The sequence below is a fragment of the Rhinolophus sinicus genome, linkage group LG07 (genome assembly GCF_036562045.2).
Source record: "Rhinolophus sinicus isolate RSC01 linkage group LG07, ASM3656204v1, whole genome shotgun sequence".
NCBI classification, from domain to species: domain Eukaryota; kingdom Metazoa; phylum Chordata; class Mammalia; order Chiroptera; family Rhinolophidae; genus Rhinolophus; species Rhinolophus sinicus.
Window position 1 is genome coordinate 125,469,051 of NC_133757.1, and position 23,440 is coordinate 125,492,490.

The following is a 23,440-nucleotide window of genomic DNA, read 5'->3' on the forward strand; positions in this document are numbered from 1 at the left end:
TGATACCTAAATTAAGAAGTTGGCTCCTGGAGTGGATTGAGGACGACTGCAACTTCTTGAACGAGGAAGACAGGATTGTGTGGCAGAAGAATTTCACACTCCAAGGGGCCTTCCTTTCATTGTACACATTGTGACTCACTTGAGGACTATAGTACATGGGTAATAATCTCACCCATTCATGGCGCAATTCTTAAAATTAGACTCTGATTCAGGTTTAACAGCCTTTTTCCAACATCTGACGGATTTATGGGAGCTGAACTCCAATATACAGGAAGCTTTAGTGTAGTCATTACGAACGATAGTACTGTGTTTCCCCGAAAATAAGACCTAAGACCTCACCAGAAAATAAGCCCTAGCGTGAGTTTTCAGGATGACACCCCCTGAACATACGTCCTAATGTGTCTTTTGGAGCAAATATCAATATAAGACCTGGTCTTATTTGGGGGGAAACACGGTAAGGTCTAACATTTTAAGGGTTGGCTAGGATTTAGGAGGATGCAAATATATAAATTACTAAAGTACCTAAAAATAAATAAATTACTCAAAAGCAAAGGAAGGATATTGAGAAAAGGACTTAAAAGCTATACACAAAATACAGGTCCACAAAGTACTGGCTGTTTTAAGTGCCAGTTTAATTTTTAGACTGAGTGGGCCTGTTGTGGCTTCCAGATTGATATGATCTTAAAGGGAATATGTAATACCCAGTGTTGGAAAGCTCTTACCCGTTCCTTCCCCTCCCTTCCTTTTAGGCCCTTGAACTCCCCAAAATAGGACTATGTGTTTCAAACCTGTTTTGATTATTGGGGTTACATTAAGAATGCTTGTGGCCAAGACATGTTTATTTTCATAATTTCTGTTACTTAAATACTTCAGCAAAGTCAGTATATTCAGTCATTCAACAAATATTTGAGCACTTACTACACACAGGTACCACAGTGAACAAAACAACAATCGTTGCCTTCATGGAGCTTACCTTGCCCTTTTATCTAAGTAAGAAAAGAAGTGACATTCCAGGAGTGCCCAGCCGGTGACACTGCCAAAGCAGCCACTCTAAGCCTCCGATGTGGTTCCTTTTGTAGAGCAGATACTCCTTCATGTAACAGATGTGAGAGAGCCTCCTCGCTGACATTGGGGGCATTTGATACATGTGAATTGCGTACTTACTTGGGCGATGTTCCCCTCAGAATCAGGGCATAGATCTGGTAAACTCTACATCCTCTGCCTTTTAGAACGGCACTTAGGGTTAGAGTGAAATCTGGGATTGATTTTTGGAGGATTTTAACTGCCAGCTATAAGGTGAACGATTACGCCTTCAGGGTATTGTGGCATCTGTCTGAACATAACCTTTTATGTAAAGGTTGAAGCATCCAGAGAAACACAGCGCTGGGATTTGCTTGAGTATACCAAACATTGTATGAACTGTTTTCGTGCTGCTTGTTAATTTGTCGAGTAAATGTTTATAGCTAAATTTGGTGTGATTTGCATTTGTTCTAACAGATTACTTGTTACAGAGGCTGTGCCAGTATTAACAGTTCTCATATAGCTTAATGTTAGGTCACACACAAAGATTTACAAGCTGTGCTACCTTTCTGAGCCTAAAATCAGCCAACGACCACAACCATCGAACATTCTGAGAATTTCCAGTACAGGGAAGATGGAGGAATTTTAGTATTAGATAGAGCATGGCTGTAAATGGCACACAGAGATGGTGGCCGTGTGAGGGTGGACTCTTTCCTGTATATGATGAATGAGAGATTGTGCCTCGCACTGAACTGTGCCATCTCGAGTACTGTGACTGCTTAAGTACCCACAGTAAAGGCCTTTAAGAAGTGGATAAAGGGGACAGCAAGCAAAGCTGGCAAACTTGTCAAGACAAAAACAGACATGAAAAGAATAACAGCAATGTGATTTTAATCTGGTAAATTTCACAAACATAATTTCATGTAATAGCCATTTGAAATGAACTGACTGATTAGCAAGTGTGAGGGAGTCCGTAGGGGATCTGTTAACCAGAAAATTTTAGGACATCAACTGCTCCATGTACCTAGTCCCTAAATGGCATGGGAATACTTTCAGAGACCACAGGATATTTAGGCTCAGTAAGGGCACTTAGTGTAGGTAATGCTCTAGGATAAGGGTCATCAAGCTACGGCCAATAGGTCAAATCTGGCCCACTGCCTCTTTGCAACGCCTGTGAGCTAAGAATTATGTTTATGTCTTAATGACTTAAAAAAAAAACTTTCATGACGTTAAATGATGTGAACCTCCCAAGTTTCACATCTGTGAAACTGACATTATTTATAGCTTGGTGCAAAAGTAATTGCGGTTTAAAAGGTTAAAATTGCAAAAACCTCAGTTACTTTTGCACCAACCTACTACTTGTTTAGGGCTGCTTTCACCCTATACTGGCTGAGCTGGGTAGTTTGTTAACAGAGACCCCATGGGCTACAAAGCCTTCAATATTTACTGTCTGGCTCTTTAGAGACGGTCTGCCAACTCCTGGAGGAGCCCTGCTGCTCTCCCTGGAGTTTAACTCTTAGGAGCCTCCTGTGATAACATTTTATGGTCAGTGATACTCCAAGTACCTCTGAACTTTAAACTCACATTTCCCATGAAATACATAATCCACATGGGAGAGAGGAAGCCATAGTTCACGACAAGAAATGCAAAGGAAAGCCCAACCATATCAACTTAAAAATCAGTTTATCTGAAAAACAAAACTAAACAAAAAACTGGAGAATGATTTCATGTGTAAATGGAACATTTGGAAGATAAGTATTCTGAACATTACAACAGCTGTTGGTTGCATGATTTCAAAAGTTATAATAAGCTTATAACAAGAAGAAAATACCTATAAAAGTAAATAGGCACCCTAGAAATAAAAGTACATGTAATGATTAGTTACTAAATAAATATGCATTCAATCTACATTTGGAGTGCTGAATCAACATAAACACAAAGGGTCAGTTTCTAGTTTGTTAGTACAATTACATAATTCAAGAGGTTTCAACTGGACAATTCTTAAAAAGAGCCAAACTTGAACATTTCTATTTGATGTTTGCAACTCAACTGTGAGTTGAAAATACAAATCTATGAGATTGTTGTTAAATATCAGAAAGTAACTATTTCAAATAACACATTTCTACTGGGCATCTTGACCAAATAGAAATTAAACAAAAAAAAAAGTTTTTGAAAGTTACTAAAAATACTTGAAGCCCATTTTCTAATATTTTACAATATAATAAAAGCAATATTTAAATACACTGATATTTCAAATAGAATTTTACAAAGTTTACAATATTTACAAATGCTCCATACTAAAAGTTATGTTAAAAATAAGCTTTCTTAAAAGATAAAATTTAATTTACTTGATATTCAAGTATTTCCAAATTAAGAGAATATAAAGTAATAATCACTTACAGGTAGAAAACGCTATTTAAAATGTCTCTGGTTGGAAGATAAATTTGACCAAGATTTGGTAACTGGGTGAAGTCAGATTTTTACAAGCAGTTATTTTCTATTTGTCTAGAAGTAGTTTCAATCATTTACATTTTGGAATATTTTAACCATTTATGGAATTGATCAAAATGTTAAATTTACTAATTAGTTTATATAATTATCAAGTTATATTTATAAACTTGATACACATAAGGAAACTTTTAATCCTATAATTCTCAATTGTCTGCAGTGGACAATATAAAACTAAACCACAATTTACTAGCTTAGTACGAAATAAAGTGACAACTAATGAAATAAGGCAATAAAAGTAACATTTTCATACTTGTAAGGTTATCATAATAATGGAAAATTATTTTATTTAAAAATAAAGCCCTCTCCATGAAAGTAGGGTAAAATGACTATTTGTTTAGAGTAAAAAAAAAAAAAAGGAGGGATGCTCAAAATAATACACTTTATTAAAATTAAACCTCTATATGAAAGGCAGAAATTTAATCTGGAAGCCCAGAAGGGGTTTCAGATTCAAGAATCAGAAAAATCAAAACAGGCTGACAGCTTATAAACAGGTAAGATTACAGCAGGGAGAATTTAGGCAGTCACAGTGCGATTCCCAGTAAGACGGCACCAGGTGAACTCCTAACACTGGTTATTAGCAGCCCGAAGTAAACTGAAAACAAATGAAACCCTTTCACATTTCATATAAAATTAGAAAAAATGTAACAGGATAAAATAAATATGCTAAAGTATTTTAATTATGTTTAGCTTACCCTGCTGAAGTAATGTTTATGCATACGTGTAACAAAGGCCTAACTCAGGTGTCCTGAAGATAAAAGCTCTAGGAGCAAAATTAAATTTCTTCTGTTCTGACCTTGAGAATTGAACTGAAAAACTTTACCATTAAGGCTTTTTTTTTAATACTTTCAATTTCAAGGGTCGATATTTTCTAAGACACTTACAGAGGTCACAGGTAGCAGACTATCACAGAAGTCAGAAACATGAGTGTTTTGGTTCCCCATGAGAAAGTGCTTCATGAAACAAATTCTGCTTTGACTACACAAACTGTCTCACCTGGCATTTTTTCATGAGCATAGTTTACCAAACTACATACATGAGGACTGGTTAGTACTTAGGGGTCTACCAAGCACAAAATGAAGGGACGAATTCCATTTTTATTCCACAGCAGCATATGGTAAATGACCTTGTATACACCCTGATGTTCTATCTTTCGAGGCATGCCAAGACTATTCAAAGGGAATTCTAAGTTTCCCAGTAAGTTGATTATCACAAAATAAAAACTACAAAGTTAGTGATTAATGACTTAATAAATGCCATGGTTTTAATTTTATTTTCACTAGGACTGGTCAGTCGATTCCTCTTCTATTTTAATGGCCTCTGAGTATTAGCATGCCAGTTTCATAATTTATCTATTACAATGTATACTGGGGTTATATCTTTGCTCGGAAGGGCAGTTTGAACCAAGACTATTATATGACACAGGTCCCAGCCCTCTTTCGCTCTGAGCTGTTGAATTCTCATTACAGAGGCCACCGCTTCCTGGAAAACAGAGCTTGGGCCTCTGATGGTATTTCAATCTGTATGTATCAGTCATGCAACTATCAACTGAAAAATAGGTAGTTAATGAAATTGTGTCACTTGGGCAGGTAGCACTGGAGTCTCTTTCTGGATGGCACCATGCATCGACAACTGTACCCATGTGTGCCTGGAAAGCATCAGGTGAAGAGCTGGACGTGTAGTTCGGTGAGTTGCCCACTTGCTCTTTCACTTGAAATGTTTCCTTGAGTCTTTCATCACTCATGTCTGTACTCACTGCTGAACCTGGTTCTGAAGCTGCACTTAAACTGTGGTTCGGAAGACTAGAAGAGTTAGCTTTGAACAGCTCTGTAAGTCTGACATCAGGTGAACAATCACTTTTCTCTGGCTGTGGCACCCTGGTTATAGCGTATTGTTTTGGTGGTAAAGGGGGTGGTGGATTGCGGAGTTTTGGCATCTGACGACCATCTGATCTACAGGTGGACTGAAGTCTACGTCCGCTGGATGGAGAGCCGTCAGAATGACACTGCTCCATCCCAGTCTGCGGCTGGATGAGAGCAGCACTGTCTGGCTTCAACCCAGCAGTTCTCACGTGTGAGGACCACGATGGCGATGGTGAGACTATTTCATCACAGTTCATTCTCTTTCCAGAAGCAGAATTGTCATCGGTGTGAAGAAGTAAACCTGCTCTCTCAGAATTTTCTTTATCGAGCCACTCAGAAAATTTGCATTCACTTGATTTTTCAAATTTCTGTTCATCTGACTGGTGGATATGCTCACTTGCTGTATGGTCCTTGAGTACTTGTGGGCTGGACAAAGGGAATGACTTTCCATTGGTTTCACGTACATGAGGCCTGAAATATAAAAACAAAAACAAAGCTAAAACACGACATGCAAACACTGACAACTGGAGGAAAAACAAACACTGGTCCTGTAATTTAACCTCCCAATATACAGTTTGTTATTTTTGTAACATAACAACAGAAAGGGAAAAATATTTGCAACCATTAACATTTTATACTCTCTGAATCCAAAATCTTTATGCCAGAATACATGAATGCTTACCAGAAACATGTCATTACTAAAATTTCTAATAATTAGAAGTGTTAATTTAAAAAACAACAACTTAGAAACACAGACCTGAAATTGCATTTATTTGTGACAAAATGTAGCTTAAGGAAAATGCTATAAGCAAACACTTCAATTCCCTAAAACACTCCCCAACCAACATCAAGTTTACAGCAGTAGAGGTTCTTTAATTTTGATACATAATGCTATACGGAAAGTATATTGATTTAAAATAATTTAATTAATCAAGACTACCTTTATTTAGGTATTAATTACCTCTATTTAGGTAATAATTAACTTCTAGGTGAGGATAAATGCCATCACGTTGCAAATTATTTATCGTCATCTGATTGTTTTTACTGTGTGAACTGCACAGGATTCAATGAGTACAGAATGATGAAGAGTGGAGGCTTCCCTGGGTAGACGAGCTGCATTCAGCTCCATTGCTTTGGGCAAATGCCTTAATCTAGGCCCCAAATTTCCTCCTTTGTAAATACCACCTACCTCGTAATGCTGTGAGGATTGAGACACCGTGTTATACCTGGGACTCTGCAGGCCCTAAGCCTTAGGACCACATCCTCGAACAGTCCCCACTAAGACATGCATCACGATCCTGTGGACCCACTGCTTTCAGAGTACTCAGTAAGCATGCCTTTCTGATAAAGTGCTCCTATAACACATGCATTCAATAAAAAAGATTTTAATATTTCCAAATATCTTTGATTACCTTTTTATCAAATGATTTTTTATTGGGAGATGTGATTCTGGATGGAACTCATGAGATTTACAGCCTACTTCCAAGTTTCCGAGGTCTTTTCTAATGCCTGAGGAGGGAGAAAAGCAAAATTATGTAAATGATCTTTAATAATTTACTCCATTTATAGTTCTCCATAATTTACATAAAGTTTTCTATAAACAGGTAATTCTCTTCCAATTAACAAACAAAAACTAACTCTTCAAGACTAAGCTCAAATAAATACCTCTTTTTTGAACCCTTTATACAAAATGAATGTTTTTTCCCTCAGTTTATTACACTTGAAAGTATCATCAGTGCTTGAGTAGTGCTGTTCCCCCTGGATTGTGTGGAGCTGTGAGTCCCCTTCACAGGAGACGCACTGCTGACAAAGGGGCGGGGAAATCCTGCTGTGAGGACAGACGCCTTGGGTTGAAGTCTGGATTCACTACTGCTTGGCTGGTACCTTGAAGCCTCTTCACCCCTTAAAATCTCAGCTTCCTCGTTTCTGTGATGAGATAATGGTATCTATTTGACCTACCTCACAGGAATATTAGGAACACCCCCGAATTAAAACATGTAAAATGGTATAACACCACGAACTCGCTACCATTTGTTGACTCAAGTTGTAAAAAGTTGGTAATAGTTATTTCTTCTTTAAAATTGAACACCATTTATTGAGAAGATGACAAACTCTGTCACTTCAAACAACGACAACAACTGCTAATATTTATTGCCAATGAGGAAATTCAAACTTTTAGATGAGAATGAGAATTTTGGAAAACTAGTATGCACCACGAATTTTGTAGCTTCCCAACAATTATAGACTTTCTGCTAATATCTGTGGTGATATTAACAGGTGTGGTTTTAAGGAAGACATTACATAAAGAAATGTACCAACATTTGGAAGACTTGCATAATTTATCAAACTAGTATTTCTCAAATGGGGATACATGGATGTTACAAAATCATTCTTACATAAAATAAATCTTTCAATGAATAAATAAAGTGTTCAGATGTAATGCCTAATACAATCACTTAATAGATAATAGCTATAGAAACAAAAGCTTTTTGAGGTCCCCGATATTTTTTAATAGTATAATGATATTGTGAGGTCAAAAAGTATGAAAACCACTGTTCTAGTTGATTTAAAATAGTTGCCTTTTTAAAAGCTCAGTCACAGCTGTTCTGTGAGACAGCACCCTTTTTATACCCAAGGAAGTTAAGTGACCTACCCATGCTAACTAGCCGGTAGGTGGCAGCACTCACACCAGCCGAGGGTTAACTCCAAACCCAGCGCTCTCCCCACCACCAGAGAGCGCTCGTGTGCACAGGCCACAGAAATACAAGGTCACCATACAGAATCTGATGAAACTAGGCCACTGGTTTGAACATCAAATGACATGATACACTTTAATGTGCTGGTACCCACAGAAGATAACAAAATATGTGCCAGTAGCTTGAATTGTCAATCAATTGCCTATACTTCTGCACAATTCTACTAAGTTTTTCTGTAGTCTCATTTTTAGATGAACTTTTCATCATTTATCTAGTTTCTTCTCCTCATGCTTCTGCTTTGTGCACCAAATCTATGAATTGAAGACTGCAAAGTAAATGAAATCAAAGGTATTAAAGCAGCAACTTTATTTTGTAAACAATAGCAGTGAATTCTATCTTAGATAACCTTTTATCCCTAAATCGATATTCTCGGTTTGTTTTAAAAATACTACCCTCTCTCTCAAAATTCAGTTGGATTCTACAGTGGATCAAAACATCTAAATATTACCTTATGAAAAAAAAAGTCTATTATTTGATTTTGATCAGGTTCTGCAAGTTAAGTCTTGACACAATTTCCAAGAAAGAACTATGAAATATACATGAGGATTTAATGCCCGATCTGGATGTTCACACAGTAAACCACACCTCTCAGCAGCAGAAACTTCAGATAGGCCAATGCTGGGAACTCCTGCAAGTCCGGCGTTCATTTGTTTAAGACTGAACTCTTACTTCCACCCCATTGCAGTAAGCTCCTTACTGCACTGAGGTGTGTCCCCTGCCTGTCACTGGCTGCTCAGTGGCTAGCACAGTGTCTGGCACATAAAAGACGTTCAGTGAAAGTCTGTAGAATGAATAAACAATTGCATGAAAAACATACTGGCTTTCTTCTTTCACGTCACTGCACCCGTCCACCCTGTTCCCAACTCAGTGATGCAGGACCAGATAAGCATACAGAAGATCAATTCTTCCTACCTTCCCGCCACCTATTTCAGGTCTCTCGAGTGCCATACGAACACAATCACAAAAATAAAAGACAGTCTAATTTACCCCAGTCCTACTGGCTCGTAAGCTTGACACACACTGCCCGAGGCTCAAAACTGAAGCCTCTCTCTCGACAATTACTTTATGATTTAAAAAACGTAATGTCAAACAGAACCTTGATAATTTTTTTCAATCTTTAAAGCCTGAAAAATTTATAAGGTAAAGTTACATTACATTTTCCACCCACTTTGATTTTCACTTTGGAATGTTTACTTTGCTTCTTAACTTATCCCTAATTTCAAGTTTAATATTCAAAAACACCAGCAGCAGCAGTTAATCCTTAAGGAATTCTTTACTTTTGTTCAAGTATCCGTACAACGTAAAACCAGCAGCAGGCGGCAGCAGAGGCTTTGTAAACACATTTGAAATTCTAATATCACTATGGCAGGCATTCAACCACATGGTCTGACTTCAGAATTCCAACTAACTTAAAAATAGATGTGTTATTTTTCTCTTCTGCTGACTTAGACATCCGTGTGTCTTTACGGGGAATTTTGGCTCCAGGTTCTTTGCAAATCTAAAATAGCCCGATTTTAACACTTGGCACAGAAGATACCTCAATGTCAAGACAAGAAGCTTTAATTCATAATGCTGATTTTACATTGTATGTAAGAAATCCAAATATGTACTTCATCTGAAAAGATGACCTAGGTGTAAAACAATTATGTAGCAATAAAATCAAACTGCCGTTTAAGACAAAGTAATCTTTACTCCTGTTGTGTAGGGAGATTTCAGATTATAATAGTAGCACTACAATTACAAAGCCTAAACATTCAAGAGCAATAATCTAAGTAATGATCTCATTTACAATAAAAATACATTTTAATAAAATTTGAATACTTTAGAAAAATCACAAAACTTTAACTGGATAAATATTTCTGGCTAAATTGACCATGTACCAAAAGGAGAGAGATACTTTAATATAAATAATCTACCCTAAGAGATAACTAAATTTTGGGTGATACAAAATAAAAAGGCAGAAATCAGTAACTTCTTTTGTCACTGGAATTACAATTTAAAGAAAAAGCAAATAATGCTACTTTTGCTACAAATTAAATTTCAATACTGAAAGTTTATGGTTTTAAAAAATACATAGATAAATATTTGGTGATGCTGGGCCACAGCGACACAAGAAATTATGTGTCGATAAACACTGCCTCTCAACAGTCTGTGAAATGCTTAGAAAAAATAAATTTAGTAAGCACAGGAACAAAACCAACTGTAAAAAGGACCTCTTTCTCTTGATACACTTCATAATGTATTTATTTTCAATGAATACACTCTGTAGTTTACCAAAAAAAAAATCCCAGAGGATCATCAAGTTTATGCACATGAACAAACTCTTCCAATAAAACATTTCCATTTACTAATTCCAGGATTTACAGAGTTAAGGGTGATCTGTCTCCCTTGATAGTGGAGGAACAGACTCTTTTATTAAGAAATTAAGGGTATTAACCGATTTTTTGACCACTGATTAACTTCTTTCACTGTCATTTCCAAGATCAGGATTCTCAGTTGGAACGAATCCTGACTTCCACAGTCCACTGAGATTAAGCCAAGTACCACAGACTCCAAAGCCAATGACGTTTCTGAAAAGACCTCATAATAATTCCCTTGAGATTTGTTAGGTGTAATCTGTAAATATCCCAACGTATATTGGTTTCAGTAGATAACCTGACCTCATAGAGAAGAGAGGCCGTGAGTGGGCCCACTCAACTGTCCGTCTAGCAGTATACACCGCAGGGTACCTGCACACACCTTTCTCTCCCATTACAGGAAAGCTACATCCCTGCCCAGCGTGTCCCTCTCCCATCCTTGTTTCATTCTCACTTTCCCTCCCGAGATGGCGCTCCATCCATCATTGTCCTGTTCTGTCCTGTTCACACCTTGCTCTCCCTGTGACACCCTCAGCCCCTCACCTGCTGTAACACAAAAACACACCTACGCTCCTGGCTTCATCCTGTCCTCCCTGCACTGCTTCTTTGCTACTCACAGCAAAGGTTTGACAGACGTGCTAAATCCATTTCTTTACTTCTCATTTATTTACTTTCTATTCTACTGTAATCTTTTTTTTTAACTTTTTACTTGGAAATAATTTCAAAAAGTTCAGAAAAGTTGAAAGATTAAAACGCGAACAAAGAATACCTGTGTCTCATTTACCCAGACTCACCTATTATTACCATTTTTGCCCATTTTGTTCCCTGAACCATTTGTAAGTTACGAACAACATGGTGCTTCACGTGGAAACACTTAGTTCCACCTCAGTCTCGCTTCTGTTCCTCGAGTTCCGCTAAGATCACGTTTACTATACACCACTGACGACTCCCTGCTAAATCGCACTGGGACTTTTCTTCCTTATTCTGCTTCACCTGTGACCACTGTTCTGGAAGCTCCCCATCTTCCTGGCTGCCAGCTGCTCCTTATACTTCCTGAGTGGCTGTCCTCCCCACCCTGGGCTCAGCTCTCCTACTCAGCCAACTCCTGCTTCCTTCCTTTGTCCATTTTCTGCCCTGAAATCTGCACTTTTCCTGAGTGACAGTCCATGTTTGTGGCATTCGATACCGATGTATGCGATGCCACCAAATACATGTTTCCTGAGACCTAGACATATGCTCCTAACTGCCTAATAAATCTGTTTACCTAGACCTGGGGGGGGAAGGGGGGAACACAGATAGCATCACACGCCAATGGGAACGGAGGCCAAGACCAGCTTAAAGAACTATGGCAGGCTCTGGAGTTTATTAAATAAAAGATAATTTTAACATCTGCCACTTACATAGTTAAATAAAAGTGGGTTACACGAAACCACAATAAGATACCATTTCGCACCCATTAGGATAGCAATGATCAAAAAAAAACCAGTGTTGGGAGGATGTGAGAAGTCGGACCCATGGTGCCTTGCGGGTAGGAGTGTAACAGAGTGCAGCTGCTGTGGTGCTTCCTCAAAACATTAAATGCAGGGCTACCAAAGGAGCCAGCAATCGCACTTCTAAAGGACTGAAAACAGGGTTCGCAGACATTGTCCATCAACGTTCACAGCAGCATTATTCACAGTGGCCAACGGGGAAACCACCCAAATGCCCATCAGCAGATGACGGAGAAACACAATGTATTGCATCACACAATGGACGTTCTTCAGCCTTGAAAAGGAATGGCACTCTGATTCCTGCTAGACATGGATGAACTCTGAGGACGTTATGCTGTGAAATAAGCCAGTCGCAAAAAGACAAATACTGTATATGAGTCCACTGATCTGAGATTCCTAGAGGAGTCACATTCAGAGGACAGAAAGTAGATGGTGGGGGCCAGGGCTGGGGGGAAGGGAACTTGGGAAGTTAGTGTTTAATGGGGACAAAGCTTCAGTTTGAGAAGATGAAAGAGTGCTGGAGATGGATGGTGGTGACGGTTGCGTAACAGCGTGAATGTACTTAATGCCACTGAACTGTCACTTAAAAATGGTTAGAATGGCAAATTTTGTTCTGTGTATTTTTCCACAATAAAAAATTTATTTGTAAGTGGGTTACATACTTACTCTTTCATATTAAATGGGGAAACGTACTACAGTGCTCCCCTAGCAATGCACTCTTGACCATCAAAATCTCTGAGCTTGTGTTTTTATTACTTTCAGGAAGCAAGCATCCTTTCAGAAAGAGCACTGCATTGGCAGGTATTGTTCAATCTCACCAACTTCTGCTGCTGGTTTCTGGCCAGCCCTTTACTGTTTCCTGCAATGCTCGGCTGCCAGACTTTTATCAGATCTTTAAACAGGCGAGACATTTTATATGGGAAAGGAAAGTTATTTCCTTAATATAAGTGTTTCCTTCTGATATTATACCATTTGATGAAAACAAAATAATTTAGCACTTAATCAGATTCAATGTCTACAACCTGAAAAATAATCTCCACAAAAGCCTGAAGGACGAGAAAGACTAAAAACAAACTTCAAAATTTGTTTTTCATGGCTCTTTTTTATTTTGAAAAAATTATATCCCTTCTAATCCTCTGAATTCTAACATTTCAAAACATCTTCGACTGACGCCTAATAATCCCCTGGCTCATCATCTCCTCATCCCACGCCCTGAGTCCTTCGGGAATAGCCTCTCAATTGCTCCCCCGAATTCTGCGTACATTCAAACACCTCCTTTCCTTTGCGTTTGGGCTACTGTGTGTTGCTAACCAGTCACCTCGAGCAATGCCACACAGTTACATATTGACTGTTTCCAGCAGGCTGGTTGCTTCTAATTGTCCATATTCCTGCGGTGGACAATCAGGCTGTTCACACAGATTTCCGCTCAGCTTCCAGGCACCCATTAAAGGGCACTCTTGCACCCTCTTTGAAATGAGACCCGGCAGAAGGACTTGCCTTGGCCAATGAGATGTGAGTGGAGGTGGGTGTACCACTTCTGGGTTGAAGTTTTAAGAACTTACACATGGTTCTCCTTCCTGCGTCCTCCTAAAATCCCCTCCCCCAAATAATCTCCTGATCAAAGAAGCATCTTTGAAACAGAGTCCCTTCGGCCTGGGGACCTGTGTGACTACCAAGAAAAGACAGCACGCTGACCTCCACTGGACATGTATCATGAACAAGAAACAGACTTGTGCTACAACCCTGAGATTACGATGCTGTCACAGTCACTGGATAGCCTGGGACCTAGCCTCCCGAGTGACACCCCCCACTACTCCCATCGCGACATAGCTATTTCCATCCTTTCAAGCACTTACTCTCCCAGCTTCCGTCCTCATTACTCATAAACGTATCAGTAATCGGACTCTTGTTAGCTTCTTTACTCGTTACCACAATTTGTTCTTTATTGCGACTATTACATTTAAATAAAAATTTTACCTTCTAAGTGGTTTTTGCTCTGTTGAAAGGTACAATTCACACGTTCTATATTTAGGTTGCTTGTCTTAATCTGGTCACTAGAAAATAGAAGGGAAAAAACCAGACACATCAGCTCTCATGGATTATTATGTTAGTTTAAGAAAAAGAAAGGAAATAACATTTGCTAAACAATTAGTATATGCCATGTGCTGTTCTAGGAGCTGAATGCACATTATTTAACTTGTATCTCACAACAACACTTGGTAGTTATCATGCCCATTTTACAATAGGAGATTAGACTGTGAAAAGCAAATGAACTTGCACAATAACTAAAACGCAAGCCTACCTGGTTACAAACTCCTGATCTTTCTACTTCCCTAAGCTATTCCTTTCCAACAAGTATGATGAAATTACCCTGCCAAATAAAAAGTTTCCCTGATTATTTTAATAAAACATATGAGATGGGACAATGAGCACTCAACAGACTGAAGAATTAAACAGTCTGATTGCCTCTCGCTTAATGACCGAGAGGCAAGCAATTTAAATTTATGCTTTAAAACATATAGTAAGTATATACTTTCGAATTTCCTAAAAATAAGCAGTTTTTTTCTTTTTTTTTTTTTAAATCTGGAAATAACTACTGAAAATAGAAAATTTGAAATATCAAATAACCTACAATATCCCAGATTTCTTTACTCTGAGCTCAAGCTCTTTCCAGGACACTTAACTGGCCCCAAACTGAAAATTAACAAGAGAGAGCGGTGGGGGCAGAGTGTGGGTCACTCATGTAATTCGTGCGTTACCTGAAGGACGCTGCTTCTCTAGCACCACCTAGCTCCATTACGGTACCGTTTCCATGGAGAACAGGGGAGTCCAAATTGGCAGATCCGTTGCTCACGTGATCACTGCTTTCGTATCCAGACTCAGTCCTTTGCATCTGCCAGTTGTCACCGTGAACTTTAGTCTCTCTGACGCTTTTACTTTTCTCCGCTCCTTTCCCATCACATTCAAGGGAACTCCTGCTGCCTAGTTCCTGCTTCATTTCATCTTCATATATGGTCATTAAACATTTTTGCTTTGGATTTTCCTTCGGCCAGTTGTTAAGACCCTGGTCTTTGCTGCATTTAGCTTTGTTACTGATATGTGGTTTATGTCTTGGGCTGTGCTGTCCTTTGTCACTTTCATTAAAAATACTATCAACATTTAGTGTTTCTCTCCTAGGTTTCCAACCTCGGCTCCGGCTTTTACTGCTGCCATTATAGCTGCTTCCTTTATCCCTCGAGTCTTGGCTGCTGTCTGTGTCATATCCGGTGCCACTGTCACTCTTAACTTTGCCAATTATTTTCTCTGCTGGCACAAGAATCTGGGGTTTGCTTGAACTTGGTATCTGTGGAGAAGCTCGACTCTGGTGGGTACCTTGGTCATGCCTGGATGGCCCTCTTCCTTGACTGTGATATAGATGTGGACCGCCATATTGTCTAAAGCCATTGGGGGTAGGAGGTGATCCCGACTTGGAATGTGGAAGGTCTTCATCAACCAGATCTTTAAAAATAAAGAGTCAATAAGGATACAAATGAACTACTCTTCAGAGCCACCTTTTAGTCACAAGCCAAATACCTTGCTTGAGAAGAAATGTTACGCAGTAATAGGTAAGTGATAAATATTTAAATTATATCACACAGTGTTTTGAGATTGAAAAGTGCTTTTCCACTTCTATGCTTAATGAGAGGCATTTATAAATGGTTATAAATTGATTTTTAAAAATAATCTCAAGTCGATTATAAGATAATTAATTAAAGCAGTTTAAAAAAACAGTATTCTATCTGACTCATAATTCATAAAAATCGTAAAAATAAAAATATTTTCCATCTCTTACATTGTAGAGATTTAAAAATGTGTTAAACCCACTGCTGCTGAGATATGAGGACACGTGTCCAAAACCTGCTGGGGGAGTGCAGACATGCTTAGTCTGTAGAAGGGCAACTGAGCCACATCTAGCAAATGAGGAATAAACACGCCCTAGCCCAGCAATTCCGAAAGCATCTGATGCTACGGCTGGTCACACAAAGTACACCAAGGGAAATGTGAAAGGATGGCACCGAAGCAAAAATCTTAGGTCAATTCTAAAGTCCAGCCATCCCGATTAAACTATCGTCTGTCCATAAAGAGAAGAGCATAAAACCGTGAAGAGCAGGACGGCTCGTGATGAGCTGGAAGTTAACAATGGGACCAGACAGAGGTCAGGGGCTGCAGGAAAAGAAGCTTTTTCACTTAATTGTAGAACTTTCCTTATTAGTTGAATGCATCATATGGGTGAATTGAATTGATAATTAAAAGTTAAAACAGCAAAACAAGTATTCCAGGCTACGATGAAATCAGAATGAAGAGAACTTTACATTTATAGATTTCATAGGTATATTAAAGATATATAATACATAAATACATATATTTTAAATTACATTAAATTAAATGCAATTAAAATGATGTTTAGTTTTAAAATAAGATTTTAGTAGCCCCCTTTCAAATGAATGCTGTAAGTTATTAACTCACCTCTGTGTCGACCCAAATCTCTTCTTTGTCCCCTCTCCAAATCTCTCCTTTGTGAGGAAAGTAAGTTTTTCTGTTCAATGGCTTTTAGAGCACATTCTCTGGAAATATCTTTGATTTTTTCCCTTTGATCATTGTGACTTAGCTTAACTGTAAAAGAAACCATTCTTATAATAATGACGCAGATCCTTTTTCTAATTGCTCAATAAAAGTACAAACTGAACTGTGTAAAACATTTAAGACACTATATATTAGAAAGCAAATATAGATTAAAGTACACAATGAACCTATTTTTATGCTTATATAAAGCTCCTAAAACAAGTATAAAGGGAACAGAGACCTTCTATTGAAATAACAGCTAAAGGTCACTGAGTAGTCACTATATGCCAGGCATTATTGTGTCCTTTAACTCATTTCATTCTTGGAGGTAAGTACAACTAATGTGTCCATACTGGATCAGGAAACAGACGTTAAAACGTGCCCAAGTTACATAACTTGTAATGTAGAACCAGGATGACAGACCCAAGTTATCTGGTTCCAATATTTGTGTTCTTGAATACATACACAGTTTCTGGACTTAAAAATACGTTTCTTTTGAAAACACAGATAATGGCTTAATCTAAGAGTACCACTGACATCAGAGGGAAAAGATATAGTACTATTAAGAATTTTTTAAAGCATTTATTGCAGTTCTTTGTTGATAATCACTGTTAACTCTGAATCTTAGCACCCTTGATTATGGGTTATTTTTATTATTTTATTATTTCATTAATATGTTTAAAAGTTACTGAAAAATAATCCTGTACACCCATCCAGTTAAGAGTTTTAAGTCACAGAACTTGGTTTGTGAAAATCAAAGTTGTAGGACAGTAACGAGAGAGTTGAATAAATACAAGGTTAAGAACAAACTACAATACTAACTTTGAACTACTGTTGCATTTACTAAAAGTAAATTTAATTTTAGCATATGGGCTCAGTTATTAACTCATGCTTTTCCTCTCCAAGTTAATAACACCTTGAAGGAAAGGCCACATTACAGGTTGTGTTCTTGGTAATACTCCACATTTTGGTAATACTCCGGCAGCCTACTATATGGCTCGGAGTGCATGGAGAAACTGAAACACAGGTCAAGTCAAACAGTTCAGATAAAACTACAGGTCTCAGAGAAATGCACACATCAAAGACAAAATTTCATTATCTACTTGTTACTATCTTGTGGCCAAGGAAAGCTAGTTATGCCCCCTCCTTCTGTATGGTCCTTACCTGGGATTACAGATTCAGTAAGTGAAGAAAGGGGGCAGCCTGACTACTCAGGGACAATGTAAAAGTGACAATTTAAACACATACCTGGTCCTCTGCCACCATTTGTTTGAATGTAGCTCCGACTAATTGATGAAATATTAGCTGTTTGAAATTTCGGATTTTCTCTCTGTTTTGCCTGATCACCAAATCCATTTTCTTTTGAATTATCTGACTTATAAATTGAGGGCTTTTCACATCCTTTAAAGACAAACAAAAATGTACCATCCTTATCCCCTCCCGCTAGAAGGAGAGATGTTCGAAACATCTTTTCAGACATTTTTAATACTGTAGACGAAACTACTTAAAAACTCAGAGGTCTGACATCTTTTAAGGATTTTGACGTGTTCTATAATGCACCCAAGAATGGCCTCGCTGCTTTGGACTTTTGCATTGTACCAACTCACTTTAAATCTTGATGTTTACCGCGAGAAAGAGCTATTGGCCAGGTCCCCCCTCCCCTGCCTGTGAGCACAGTGGTGGGTGCCTCCTGCGGGGCTTGGGAGCCCACTGCAGAGGGAAGGTGTGTGTATAAAGACTAACTCAAAGTCCGGGAAGTTTCCTGAACGCTGCCTTACTGCAACTACCTCTGAGATTAGCCTCCACATTCATTTCACATTCAGGGTATTAGTATCCCTAGTGTGGCTGTGATCACAGAAAAACACTAAAGGAATTTATAGAAAAAGAATTACCCATAGTCTCTGCAACGGATTTATAATGTGACCAGCTGATGACCTGCCTGAGAGCATCTTCAGTAGAAACGGCCGTGCCATCGGGGTTTGCGTAGAACAGAAGCAGAGGCTGGAAGTGGCATCGGATGCACTTGGTCACCACGTCTTTCCATCTGGTTCCAACCTTTTAAAAAAACAACAATGAATAAAAACAAAACAAACCTGTAATCAATGTGTTACATGAAAGGGCAGACACTGGATTAATTTGCATATTAAAACATTTTAGACATTCAGATGCTAGCAGTGCAACTGTTCATCATATTATAGGATTAATTTCATTTTATTTAGTAACTAGTCCAAATACAAATCTTTAAACATTATCATTAAAAAAAATTGGTGGGCAAAGTTATACCCTTTCTATATCAAGATTTAGATTATCAAATTTTAAAAGTTTTTCACATACATGGTTGACTGACTTTTGACAAACATTTCACGACAATTTAATGGGGAAATAAATGATACTGGAACAACTGGAAGGCCATATGAAAAAATGAACTTTGACACAATTAAACATAAAGCACAAAAATTAACAGAATGGGTCATGCAAAATCTATAAAGCTTACAGAAAAAAACAAAAGAGAAAATCTTAACCTCAGGGAAGGTAAAATTTTCTTAGGACATCAAACAAACCATAGAAGAAAAAAAAATTATAAAATGGGCTTTATCAAAATGAATTCATTTCTGCTCTTTGAACAACAGCATTAATGAAAACAAACAAACAAACATACCCAAGCCACACACATCTAATAAAAGACTGGTGTGCAGAATAAAGAATTCGTACAACTCATTAACAAGAAAATGGGCAAAATATCTGAACAGACACGTCCACCAAAAGATGTAAGAATGGCCAATAAGCACATGAAAAGATACTCAAAACATTACTAATCATAAAGAAAATAGTAAAACCACAGCGAGACAACATCGCATGTGCACTGGAACCAGGGCTAAAATTAAAAAGACTACCAACAGGTGGCGCTGATGAGAACGCAGGGCAGATAACGCGAACTCTGGAAACTGCTATTAGGAGTGAAAATTGGTGCAGTCACTTCGGAGATCAATGTGCCAGGTCCCCATCAAGTCTGGCATACACTTACCATACAACCCAGAAAACTCCACTTCTGGGTATTATTATTATCTAAGAGCAATGGAAAAAAAATATGTCCACACAAAGACTGTTCATACCTCAACAGGTAAACGGGTAAATTGCTATATAGAGCCATACAGTGGAACACAATAAAAATGAAGCACTGATAAACTCAACATGAATGATTCTTACACAATATCACGCTTAGCAAAGGAAGCCAGTCACAGAGAAATACACACTGTAAGAGGCCATTCACAGGAAGTTGCAGAATGAGCAAAACTAATCTATCGTGACCTCTGTGATTTACTGGGCCCAAGGTGGGTTGGGGGAATGACAGTAAAGGGACATGACGGAAGTTTCTGAGGTGATGAAAATGTTCTATACAATGATTGTGCAAGTTACACAGGTGTGTCTACAACTGTCGAAGCTTAAACTACATACTTAAAAAATGCATGCATTTTTATGTTTGTAAATTATACTTCTATAAAGTTGATTTAAAAACAAAATAAACCCAGCCAAACAAAAACCAACGCATTGTAGAATCTTGGCTTTGCAGGGAACAAAGGCGCCGTTTGAACATCCTGAGGAGCTTTATCAAACTACACATATGTATCTGTTTACCCTCTGTACCTGAGATGCTGGGATATTTGAGAAACTAGAATAATTTGAAAGCAAAATAAACATAAAACCCATAGGGTGACTATATACCTACTTCTTCCTTCAAATTTTGGCAATTTATACTCTGCGGACTCAAAGTGGGAGTTCCAAGATGTTGCTACACACGGACTCAAGATGGAACTTCTTAACCAACTGCTGTAACAAAGTACTAAATAATTCAAGCAAAGTGTTGATTTTAGACTATAAATTGCAGAATGTTTCACTGGCTTTACTGAGCATATTTACATGAAATAACACCACCCAGTTACAGGTGCAGGTCAATGAGTTCTGACAAATGTAACCCTCACCCTAAAACTTCCCTGTTACCCCTTTTCAAGTGCCTGGCAACCAACCATGTGATTTCTCTCACTTTGTTTTTCACTTTTCTAGAATTTTCTGTAAGTGGGATCATGGGGTTTAGCTGTTTATGTCTCCCTCCTTTCCTTTAGCATAATGTTTCTGTTGCATTTATTGGCAGTTCACTCCTTTTTGTGGATGAGTACCCCAACCCATCGTGTGGTCATCCCACAACTCCTTTATCCACCCCCAGTGGCCAGTTGAGTTGTTTCCGGGTTTTGGTTACTGTGAATAAAACTACTAGGAACATTCAACTACAAATTTTGTGTGGACACTGTCTTCAAAGGAGTGGGGCTGCTAGATCGTCTGGTAAGCACATGTTCAAACTGATAAGAAGCCGACAGACGTTTTCTAAAGTGACTGTCCAGCTTTGCATTTCCATCAGCCTGTGTCAGAGGTCCAGCTGCTTGCCAGCTCCGGTGAGGTCAGTCTTTTCTATTTTAGCCATTCTAACAGGTGTCGTGGAATCTCACTGAAGTGAAAGGGTATTTCTTTTGTGCCTAATCATGTATTCTTCATTTCAAAGCCATTCATACATCTTCCTCGGTGAACTGTCCAAATCTTTTGCCCATTTTTAAATTGATTTGTTTGTCTTTTTATTATTGAGTTGTAAGAGTTCTTTATGTATTGTGGGTAGAGCCTTTAAGAGATACACGCTTGACAAATATTTTCTCCCAGTCCATTCTCCAAACAGTGTCATACTGAAGAGCAGGTTTTGATGAAGTCCAGTTTATCGGTTATTTCCACCATCCATGTTCGTTGGCTGTTATCTAATATCTTTGTCTAAACAGCAGCTTTCACATTCTTGTCTGGTATTTCCATCTCTATCGTTAGTTTTGTTTTTAAGTAATTTAGTATCAGAGCAGGCCTGGGTCTGACCTTGGAGGTGACTTCACTTTCGAGGTGCTGCCTGACGATGAAGCTCCTGAGAGAACAGAAAGGGGGCCCCTTTCCCTGCCTTGCTTCTGCACCCCAAATGCCACGGGACTGGAACACACAGAGTGGTGGAGCGGGTCTGCTTTCATTAACACTCCTTCAGGGTGTGGGTCCAATTGTCCTGCTTCTTTGCGTATGTGGTCATTTTGTTTTGCATGCTTTATTGAAATCGTATTGAATTTTACATTTTGGGTGTTGAGTTTTGCTGTGTTCCTTTGAAAGTGTTGGACTTTGCTTCTGATGTCAAGTCCGGAGCGTCTTCAGTCTAGGGATCATTCAGCCCCACTGTTCCGGTGATGGTCTCTGAGGATTCCACTAGATGCCTCGTGTGTCACAGCAGCCTTCCACTCTTGCTGGGACCGTGCCGACGACTCTCCTAGCCCTCTGTGAGTTTGGGGAATTGTCTGACTGACTGTTTCCCAGTGGTTCTGCCCACACCTTGGCAGATCTGCCTGCACATGGCAGATAACTATGCAGCAAAGATGAAAGGGGACCCCTCTGCCAATCTCTAGAACCTTCCCTTTCTGCAGCTTTCTTTCTGGTAGCCTGTCAGGCAGATGGAGCCACGTTGGTCTTGCTGAACTCCAGTGTCGGTGTCCTCAAGTCAGTGAGATGGCTGGGCTTGGTCTGAGTTCCCCACCATGCCCCACAACCGGGAAACTACCTCTGGGCAGCAAGTGGGGATAACTGTGGGGCTAATCTCGTTTGTTTCCCTTTTTTCTGTTCAACTGCCTGTTGTCCAATGTTTGAAAAAGTTGTTTTATCTATTTGGCTTTCTGATTTTTAATATAGGAAGGGCTATTTCCATAGCAGTTAATCCTTCATGGGTGGAATCAAAAGTCCAATAAATACCAAATATTTGAAATTTTATTGACTTACTACTAAATAGTAGTGCTGATAAATGGCCTTTTGTTATATATTAAAGTGAAAGTAAATGGAATTGTACATCATTTGCTTATAACATGAAATAGTTTGTGTTTTTAAATCAGTTTACTGCTTAGTAATAGGATTCTCAAAGCCAATAAGCCTGAGAACAGTATAAACAAGATCAAGAGTTTTCAACTGTGGCCAAGTCTGAGTCACCTGTAGAACTTCAAAAAAATTCTGATACCTGACCCTGTACCACCAGCGAATCGACAACTCAAGAGCCCAGGCAGGTATGTTTTTTAAAAGGCTCCTAAGGTGACTGTGGCATTTATTCTTTATTAAGAACTATTACTCACTAGTTTTCTACATATTATTATGTTTGAGTAAATGACTTACCAAAAGATGTAGCAGATATACCTAATTCCAAATACCACAAACACAATTTGAAAACAGTCATAATAAAACAAAAAACGAGCAGATTTTCGTCACTGTTTATACAACACAGTTGTAAATCACTCATAAAATAATAACACATACAGCAACTATGTATCAGACAGAAGGACATATATATAGATACCTGACAGTCACATATATGTATAGTAATATTTATCAGTCGCCTTTTTATTATTCAGAAATGGACTGGCTTAGTCAAAAATAAACCAGATTTCAAGATTTAATAAAAGGAAGTGTGAACTTAATGATGCTATTATTTTATGTAAGTATTTATATATAATGATTTCATATAATTATATATTTATTTGGTCATTATAATATTACATATAATTATATCACTTATTCCTAAAAAGTAAAACTCACAATAGTTATTCTAGTTCATGAAAGTGTCACTTACCTCTTTCACATTTGCATCATCAAAAAACACCCATTTGGAAGTCTTGGTATGTAACGCAAAGGCACAATAATGGCGGCTGGTGTAGCAGATGAGACCGACAAGGTGAAGTTCACTATTTTTGGCATTTTCATCAGTAACCCTATAAAAAAGCTGTTTAAAAAAT

The 23,440-nt window shown here is 38.3% G+C and overlaps 1 protein-coding gene and 1 long non-coding RNA gene across 6 annotated transcripts in view; one reads left to right on the forward strand and one right to left on the reverse strand.

Annotated features, from left to right (window-relative positions):
* Window positions 1-24: 24 nt before the first annotated feature.
* On the forward strand, window positions 25-6,789 carry LOC109454133 (uncharacterized). The gene is made up of 3 exons (XR_012498260.1): window positions 25-159; window positions 5,118-5,214; window positions 5,487-6,789. It is a non-coding gene; the product is annotated as an uncharacterized LOC109454133 (long non-coding RNA).
* The window catches only part of USP53 (ubiquitin specific peptidase 53), a 44,551-nt gene continuing 23,005 nt past the window's right edge, over window positions 1,895-23,440 (reverse strand). For 4 of the 5 annotated variants that reach the window (XM_074338559.1, XM_074338560.1, XM_074338558.1 and 1 more), the window contains 8 exons: window positions 23,278-23,427; window positions 18,488-18,650; window positions 17,844-17,996; window positions 16,500-16,646; window positions 14,753-15,491; window positions 13,971-14,047; window positions 6,803-6,899; window positions 1,895-5,861 (listed from right to left, as the gene is read on the reverse strand). In XM_074338559.1, the coding sequence (XP_074194660.1) occupies window positions 4,877-5,861; window positions 6,803-6,899; window positions 13,971-14,047; window positions 14,753-15,491; window positions 16,500-16,646; window positions 17,844-17,996; window positions 18,488-18,650; window positions 23,278-23,427 (2,511 nt within the window). In that variant the 3' untranslated portion in view covers window positions 1,895-4,876. The remainder of the gene's footprint in view (window positions 5,862-6,802; window positions 6,900-13,970; window positions 14,048-14,752; window positions 15,492-16,499; window positions 16,647-17,843; window positions 17,997-18,487; window positions 18,651-23,277; window positions 23,428-23,440) is intronic. The other variant, XM_074338561.1, reaches the window with a different exon arrangement.